Source organism: Sinocyclocheilus rhinocerous, unplaced genomic scaffold (genome assembly GCF_001515625.1).
Source record: "Sinocyclocheilus rhinocerous isolate Xijiao unplaced genomic scaffold, SAMN03320098_v1.1 scaffold2993, whole genome shotgun sequence".
Classification (NCBI taxonomy): Eukaryota; Metazoa; Chordata; class Actinopteri; order Cypriniformes; family Cyprinidae; genus Sinocyclocheilus; species Sinocyclocheilus rhinocerous.
In genome coordinates, this window is record NW_015628751.1 from 72,696 (window position 1) to 82,289 (window position 9,594).

Below are 9,594 nucleotides of genomic sequence, written 5' to 3' on the forward strand. Positions count from 1 at the left end.
TTTTTTTTTTTTTAGTTTTTATTACCACACGATTTGTAATATAATATTTCTTCAAATTGTTACAAACAGGAAGTGACATTTGATTGATTTTCTGACATTTAGACCATTTCTACTGCATGATGGGAAGAGAAGTAAATTAATCTCATTCCATTTTCTCAATTTTTCAACACACTGTTCATTACCTGCATTCATCAAGTTCAACCATTCCACCCTGTAAGTTATTGTGCGAAAAAAAAGGATCAAACGAATATTTTTTTCCCTCTGAATTTAAATTAAATTAAATTAAATTTAAATTTAAATTAGCCCATTATTTACTCACCCTATCCTAGGCGTATATGACTTCCTTCTTTCAGATGAATCCAATCAGAGCTATATTAAAAATTGTCATTGATCTTCCAAGCTGTTTAATGGCAGTCAGCGGGTGTTGCAGTTCATCAGTCCAAAAGAAGTGAAATAAAGCGCATTCATCCATAATAAACACAACGCTGACGTCCTACGTCATACGCCCGGAGCTGCTTCCGTGTACAACAGTGAGCGCAAGCTAGATTAAATTGATTATTACGTAATTCGCTACAGGAGTCCTTTGTTCACCCCCCGGAGACGTGTGAGGCTCTTTTTATTATGGATGGATGCGCTTTATTTCACTTCTTTTGGACTGATCAACTGCAACACCCGCTGACTGCTATTAAACAGCTTGGAAGATCAAAGACAATTTTTTATATAACTCTGAATGGATTCGTCTGAAAGAAGAAAGTCATATACACCTAGGATGCCTTGAGGGTGAGTAATTCATGGGCTAATTTTTATCTTTGGGTGAACTAACCCTTTAACTAAATATAAATTTAGTAATGACTGCATGATTAGTCACAAAACATCTCTAACATACCGAGAGACAGCTTATAACTGTGAAAGACAGAAACTTTTAACCCTGTTACTCAATATGTAATAGATTTGTGTGTGTGTGTGTGTGTGTGTGTGTGTGTGTGTGTCTATTTTACTTTGGTGTTTATTCAAAACTAAATTGCCCATATCAGCGCTTCACTCTGTATTCAGATTTGGTTTTGGTAACAGGGCTTCAATAACCACAGAAACTAGAAAATGAATAGAAAATGTCATAAAAACTGCTCATATAAAATTTAGTTTATCCTCCTGAGGTTGAAAGTCAACATTTACAGGTTTATGGTCGACCACCTCATTTACTGACAATTTCTTTCAAAAGAATAAACTAAATATTTGTACCCTGTTCATGGAAAGTTAGGGTTGTGACAGTATCCTTTTTTGTCCTCAGACTCAAAAGTATTTCTCTTGTCTGTTTAACAGGGAAACAATTTCAGATGGGAGTATATTGCCACACAAGGGCCTCTCCCAGGTACCAAGGATGATTTCTGGCGCATGGTGTGGGAACAAAAAGTGCACAGCCTTGTAATGGTGACCCAGTGTGTGGAGAGGGGCATGGTGAGTGTAGAGGCTTCTGGTGCTGTTTTGCTGGTGATGTGCGCTCAGGGGCGGATTTAGTGATTTGGGGGCCCCAGGCAAAATACAGGAATGGGGCCCTATACAATTTCACACATTTACAACCTTGAGGTTCCTTTCACTGTTGCTCGCTGCTGCACGATCGTGTCCCATAGTTGTGTCTAATCTTTTAGATTTTTCATGTACATGTTATAAATAAAGGATTTCTTTAATGTTATAAATCCCTTGTTCATATTTAAACAGGTTATAATAGTATTAGAGTAGGTTGGACACTAGGGGGTGCGTTGGGGTAATTTTCACTATGCAATTGTCTACATCAGACTTTTTAGAGCTGATAAAGAGTCATTGCATATGACTACCTTGTCTAGCCTCACTTCTTCCACCCACTGTAGAGCCAGATATACAGTATTCCTACAAGCTCAGCTGTAAATACCATTAAATTATCTGAAATTCTCTTTTTGATAGCTACCTGGTACTTTGGAACATATATTGCTGTTCCTACTTTTCCAGATTCTGGGTCCTTTGAACCATCTGTAAAAATATTGCTGTATTTTTGTTTTATAAATTGATTTACTAAATGTTCAACTGACGAGTCCTTATTTTCTTTAATTAGTTCTTGAACGTGAGTATCTATACAAGGCATAGGAAATAACCATGGAGGCACTTCAGGTAATGGCACACTATGAGAGAATTTCGACTGATCTATACCCTTTATTTGGGCCATTCTATTTCCTGTCCATCCTATTCTTTTGATTTAGTCTTGGGTATGTTCCCAACTCTCATGAAACACAGACTTATTTGGGTGTATATCCCTATGTCCTTTTAAAGATACCCAATAATTCATAGCTATTTGTAAACAACACGGTTTTCTTTCCCACTCTTTACTTTAACTGCCCTCTGACTGAACTGTCAACTGCTTTCACGCTCGACGTTCAAAATAAAGGTCTCACATCAGAAAGTCATAGAATTATCTTGTTTCTTTGACTGCACACTCCGTGACCCACCAGGTGAGAAAAACTGCAAATTGAATTTTTTATGCTCCACTGCACTCACATCCTAATCTGACAGCTCTAAAAGAATCTCAGCAATTACATCAGAGTCACGACATGTTTTGCTTTACGAATGAGCACCTTTTGCATATAAGATGGCCATAGAGACATAGACTCATCCATGTTTGCATAGACGTCCTTTATGATGACACTTTTTGCTACAGCCAATTTCACTTGAGCTCTAATCACTGAGACTTTCATGTAAAAGAAAAAAAAACATTAATGTGCTACTGTATGGAGGACCAAACCTGCAGAAATGATAAATAAATAAATAGCAGTAAAATAAATCAACTTTTTATTTATATTTAAATATATAAATTCATGTGTTTGTTTTTTTATATATTTATTACCATATGTATTTATTTCCAAATATATTCATTTATTTATTTGAATGAGGAAATGAGGGAGGCTCCGGTGAATCACTGGTTGAGAGCTTACACAGAAGCGCCAGATCAAACTAACGATAGAGATCATAGTTTGCTGTGGGATGTGTGAGATCAACTGCAAAGCTCCAAACCATTTTTTTTCCCGATTCACATTATTATGTCAAATTATTTTATAGCAACTGAATTGAGCTACTTATCCTGACAGTTCCGTCGTTAAGCCCGAAACCATCAACATTGTTGATGAGATTCTAGGTTGGGTGCTCCTCAAATGGAAAGCTGCATCCTACCGATGCTGCGTCAATCCTAGTTCAGTTATTGGGAGGCTTGTAGGTTCAAGTCCTCCTCGGCATTAACCACTAAAATGAGACAGTCTAGTAAGTGTGTCTATGTCACACATGTTTCCAACCTTACCATCTTGGCACCAAAATAGTAATATAACTTAATTTTGGAAAAAATACTCACAAACAAACAAATCACACAAATCACTAAAAAAATCTTTATATTATTTGGCTTTCTATTAATGCAATACAATGAATCACAGCTGTCAACAGTCTCCCAGTGGCTTGTTATTGGCAGTTTAGATTTAAGTGAGTAATCTAACATTATTTTTGTCTTAAATTTCATAATAAATTGAGATAAGTTCAATTCTGACTCGTTTTTCGTCAGTTTAATTTTGTGAATGTGTACAAATAATTGTGGGTGATTGAAGGTTGCGAAGGATACATCCCATGAATCCTTCAAATGCAGCTGAATAAAGGATTTTTATTTATGGCCTTCAGCAAATTTTGATGATGTAGCAGCTGAGATATGCAGCCTTTGTAGCATCAAAGACTAAAGAATACCCAAGACATGACACTTGGATAGTTTTGTATTCATTTTCACTTGTATTCATTTTGTAATCAACGATAAAATCTTGACTCCCAAAAGAATTGTGTGGAAAATTTGTTGCGAAGTTGCTCCAAAAATCTCTACAGTCTACTCAGGGTCACAATGCTTTTTGGAAATGCAGCCCACTGGCAGTTGACATTAAAGATGGCTTTATATCACATGTTTAGGGACCATCTCTACAGATAATTTCAACATTGGTATACATGTTTCTAACTTTAATAGAATTTGGAGAGAATGACTTGGTCATAAAACCAACTGTACATTGTTCATCTATGAGTCAGGTATATTTAGCCATATTTAGATATGATTTGACAGTTTATACACAGGCTTATCAAAAATCTAACGTGTATACCAAAACATGTATACCAATGTTGTATGTAACTTTTGAGATGGTCCCTAAACTTTGTGAATATCAAATGTCCAACATCAAGCTAATTTTATGCCAGTTGGCCGCATTTCCAAAAAGCATTGTGAGCCAGAATAGACTGGAGAGACCTTTGGCACAACTAGTTTATGATAACCTTAGGCTCACAATGGTTTTGGGAGTCTTTTCTCTGTGATTACAACATTAACACAAGCCTAGTTTCTTAAGGCCGGGACAGACCAAGCTGACGGTCGGTCGTCGGCGAGCGTCTGTCGGGCTAGTTGGTTTGGTGTGTTCCTTGTGTCTGCGGCAGTTTGCGTCTGGGCCATCGGTGAGAGTGAGACTCTGACTGGATGTTCAGTTTAGCGAACGAGTCGGTGCCCGAGAATTAAAGTGAAAGCGTTGAAAACGAGCAAGTAAATGAAGGCGGCACAGACAGAAGGCTGTTCTAATGTTGCGTGATCTTACCCAAGCATTCCAATATGCGAATAATTTCATAACAACATGCGCCAATTAAAATGAAGAAAGTTATCAATATAACTGATATTCAAAAAGGTAAGCAAGTGCTGCTTTGTTAACATTTCGTATATCTTATATCCTTGTTTTGGTTTCTTCTTTTGAATGATGAATTGTTAACTATTGCACTCTTATACATTGCATTACGATAACAGCCAAATTACCTATTGTTTTATTTGAAGGTATTATGGTATGGGAGTGATGACGTATATTGTTACATGTTTACGTTTCTATGTTGTAGTAAGCTGATGCAGATGTTTTGTAAAAAGTTCATGCTGAATAAAAAGAGCATGCTGAAGAGGTGAATAAACCCTGAACAACGTTTTGTTTTCGTAACCGAGTGATGGTGCACTCGACTGCGCACTCGAGCTCAACACGAATATTTAGTATTAATAGCTGCTGATATAGACTGCTAATTCCTCTCACGCAGGTGGAGAATGCATGTGTTAGTTTGCAGTCAGCTGTAGTCTGTTCGGTGTGTGCACGCACAGCTTTTTGCTCCAGATGCTACCGATGTGAAGCGACAACATCGTCGGCTTTCGTCGCTGCTAGTTCTTTGAAGGCGGCTTGGTGTATCACGGCCTTTAATCCCGCTTCCGCAAACATTCTGATATTGTAAATAATTTTCACGCAAACAATATGCAGAGTATTGAAATCGCTTTTGAATGAACACTTACTTTCACTTTCAATTTTGCGATCACACGCACTCTGTGTAAAGGGAGCACATCTTTCAAGATCAAATATTTGTCAATGAGCTCAGGATCTGTTGAGCAGCAAATACTCCAGCATGGTCTTGCCAGTCATCTCTCCTTATTCTCGACCTGTGATCAGGGGCGGATTTAGTGATTTGGGGCCCCAGGCAAAATACAGGAATGGGGCCCTATACATTTCACACATTTACAACCTTGAGGTTCCTTTCACTGTTGCTCGCTGCTGCACGATCGTGTCCCATAGTTGTGTCTAATCTTTTAGATTTTTCATGTACATGTTATAAATAAAGGATTTCTTTAATGTTGTAAATCCCTTGTTCACATTTAAACAGGTTATAATAGTAGTAGAGTAGGTTGGACACTAGGGGGTGCTTTGGGGTCATTTTTTACTATGCAATTGTCTACACAACGCAAGGCTGTCTAATTTTAAACTTTAAAATATACATTTATTTTTTATTTATTTTAATTGCACATTTAAATTAAACTGAAGGAAATTATAAATTTACATGCTTAAGGATTATTTCAACCAAACATGAAGTGTGCCTGTGTGGAAAGTGACTGTGCATGGTCCTTCTTGGGTCTTTCACAAAAACGAGTGAGCGCCGTTTAAAAAAATTAAAATAGGCCCTATATAATATGCACTGTTGCTTAGTATTAAAATTATAGCTTCATGCATGATATTTGTAAGGCCCTATGAAAATTATTTTTCCCAAATTAGCCTAAGTTTTATTTTTTCCAAAATCTTTTTTTCCGTTTTAATTTTTCTGGATTCAGTTTTATTTTCTTTTTTAATGCAATTCAGTACACTTCAATCAAACAGCGATGTGGACTAGTGTATGTGAATATTAAATGGCAAAAAATACTATTTAGCTACTACAGACGAACACCGCGAGCGTTGCGCGTGCTTAAATAGCAAACGAAACGCGCGTCTGCGCCGTTCATTCCGTCACATTCCGCGTTACACAGTAAATTCCGTTTTTATGAATAGATTCCAGGATTCCGTCCCCATTTTCTACATCGCCCTACATTTGCTAAGAAGCACGTTCAACGCGGACGCACAGACGGTTGTCGTGGTAATGAACACCAGAGCAACCAGTTGCGCTTCCGCACTGAACGCGCATCTCGCATATAAAAAGCATTTTAGGGGGCCCTTGGCTTTTGGGGGCCCAAGGCGGTCGCCTGCCTTTGCCTAATGGTTAAGTCCGCCTCTGTGTGCGCTGGTCTCATGTCATATTTTTGTGGATATGTTTATGATTCAGGTGAAGTGTGATCGATACTGGCCAACTGACAGTGAGCCTTTGTATTATGGTGATGTTGTTGTGCAACTGCAATCTGAGAAGATCCTCCCAGAGTGGACCATTCGGGACTTCAAGATATCATGTGTAAGTGTCAAATAAATGGATATATTGAACAGAAATACAACCATTTATTACTTAATGGTGTGTCTTTTTTAATGGTAAATTGTAAAACAAAAATGTTGGGTCATATTTCACTCCATAATCAAAAGAAAAATATAAACAAACAAAAAAATGTTTTTAGAATCATTGAGTTTTTTTTTTTTTTTGCATTGTGACATGATGTTCACTGTTTGTTTTTCGCTCATTTACTCACTGTGTACTATAGTAATTTGTGTACATGTAAACAAAGTACAATTAAACCTCAAAGTATACTAAATGTACATCATGACTGTAACTGTTTTTGTTGAGGTGAATTAAAAAAAAGTGTGCGCAGGATGATTTGTATGATTGTATTACAGTTAAAATATCTGGAAATGTAAATGTAAATTATTGTAGCGGTCAAAAAAAATAGGCTTCATTTTCTTCATACAAAATTGTATTTTTCTTTTCTTTTCTTTTAGGGGTAAAGTATGACCTGGACATTTCTTTGCAAGATTCAACAGTTTTTGAAAGTTATTTTTGCACTTTGTAATTTGCAATTTAGTTGTACAGAAACTCTTTTAAGCATATACGAAGAAATGAATGACTGAATGAATGAATAAAATGGCAACTAGTAGTAGATTTGGGATAGTTTTGGAAGATGAGACGACATGATGCAAGGTCTTTTTTCAGGAGGGTCAGTTGAAATACCCCAGGATGGTGCGTCAGTTCCATTACACCATTTGGCCAGATCACGGTGTACCGGAAACAACCCAATCACTCGTTCAGTTTGTGCGAACAGTCAGAGATTACATTGACAGGACAACCAGTCCTGGAGTCACTGTAGTACACTGCAGGTATCTGTGTATCACCTAAACATCTTTAACGGACATTTTAGGGTGTTCACATTCAAAATATATTTACAATGGATATGCTTTTCTCTCTCTCAGTGCTGGTGTGGGCCGAACTGGCACTTTCATTGTGCTGGATCGTGTTTTACAGCAACTTGACAGGAACTGCACAGTGGACATTTATGGATGCGTGTTTGATCTACGCCTGCATCGCTCATACATGGTACAAACTGAGGTATGAGTCTATCTGTATAGTGACATCAGCCACGTTTATATTGGTGTCAGACTAGCACAGCTTAATGAAATAATTCCACTTGAAGTCCACTCTAAAGTACTGCTGCCCTACACAGGCAAAACACAGTACCTATGGCAACACTGGAACTGAGAAAAATGGCTTTTTGATTGATTTTCTGTTGTTATAGTTGTAGTGTGGACTTCCCTGTTCTCATAGAATTAGAGTTGCCGTCTTTGGCATGAATCGGCCTTAAAGGTGCAATAGGTGATTGTCTTCAGAAACATTTTTTGTTATGCTGGTTGAAAGTCTCTTCACATCCCGATAGCAATCATTAAGTTAAGTGGTCTAAATGTATTTATCTGTATTTATATATTCTGTGGAAGGCGTAGGACCAATAAATGTTTGTCCAATCAAAATGCTTGGTCCGAGCGTTTTAATTAACTTTCCTACCTGCCTGTCAAAGTATGTATCTGCGTACCTCTGTGCACCCTGTTCGTGCAGACAGGATACGTCATCAGCGCGTTCACGCACGCTGTGCAGACAGAGTGAGAGTGGCAGACAAACATCAACAACCCAATCTTCCTTCCTAGTATTGTAGTACTTTTAAAGTTTTCTCATCGGTGAATGACACATGATGTAGCCCAGCGGTTCCAAATTCCAGTCCTCGCGATTCAGATAACCAGCTCGTTAGAAGTGAGCTACGTGCAACTCACTGTGTTCCGATGGATATGATCTCTACACAGTGTTCCGATCTGTGTTCCGATCTATATGATCCCTACACAGTGTTCATTGCTCCCTCCTCCCTGAGCAGGGGAAATCCGTTGAAGTTTACTTCACTTCGGAACATGGGCTGGAATTGGGAACCGCTGATGTAGCCTATTGTAATGTTGTCTCTGGTGTTCTGGTCTGTGAGCGTAAATGCATTCAGAGGGCGTGGCTTTGGATGGCGATTGCAGGGAGGGTGGGACGTTCGCTTTCAGTGCTATCAGGCTAAAGTTAGCATTTTCCAAGATCTCCTACTGCACCTTTAAGTCACCTGATTTCAGTTTTCATAATTGCCACCCGAATAATTTCATAATAAATCACCCAAATTCAGTTTACATAGTGATTTCAGAATTGCATAATCATGTAGTTACACTATTTTGCCTCTGTAGGTTTAATGAAATGTGTGCATTGGTTTATAAGCACCCTAATATCAGGGACTTCTCTGTTGCAGTCTCAGTATGCTTATATCCATCAGTGTGTGCGGGATGTTTTGAGGGCTCGTAAACTTCACTGTCAACGAGATAACCCTCTTTTCCCCATCTACAACAACTTGTTATAAAGGTAAGTATGTGTTTGTTTCACTTAGACTTATATATCATTAAAGGGGTGGTTGATTGCGATTTCACTTTTTTAATGTTAGTTAGTCTGTAATGTTGCTGTTTGATCATAAACAATATCTGCAAAGTTACGAAGCTGAAAGTTCAATGCAAACGGAGATATCGTCTTTTAAAATTCTGGCAGTTTAATGCCTACAAAAACGACTGGTAAGGGACTACAACAAGTAACTTCCCGGGTCCGTTACGTCAAGAACCTTTTAGAATTTTACATAAACCCCGCCTCCGGGAACACGCAGCAAAGGGGGCGAGGCCATGCTGCGCTGCTTTAGAGAAGAGGAAGAGAAAACTAGACGTAAAAATCTATTCATATATGAATCGCGATTCTGTCTTCTAACGATTCTAATGGATTCACAAGTTTCAAAAT

General features: G+C 38.0%; 1 protein-coding gene across 1 annotated transcript in view; it reads left to right on the plus strand.

The window, feature by feature from the left end:
* LOC107738449 (receptor-type tyrosine-protein phosphatase beta-like) overlaps positions 1-9,594 on the plus strand; it is a 53,308-nt gene that overhangs the window by 42,645 nt on the left and 1,069 nt on the right. The window contains exons 25-29 of the mRNA XM_016550210.1: positions 1,321-1,455; positions 6,646-6,768; positions 7,456-7,619; positions 7,713-7,848; positions 9,065-9,174. Of these exons, the coding sequence (XP_016405696.1) occupies positions 1,321-1,455; positions 6,646-6,768; positions 7,456-7,619; positions 7,713-7,848; positions 9,065-9,172 (666 nt within the window). The 3' untranslated portion in view covers positions 9,173-9,174. The remainder of the gene's footprint in view (positions 1-1,320; positions 1,456-6,645; positions 6,769-7,455; positions 7,620-7,712; positions 7,849-9,064; positions 9,175-9,594) is intronic.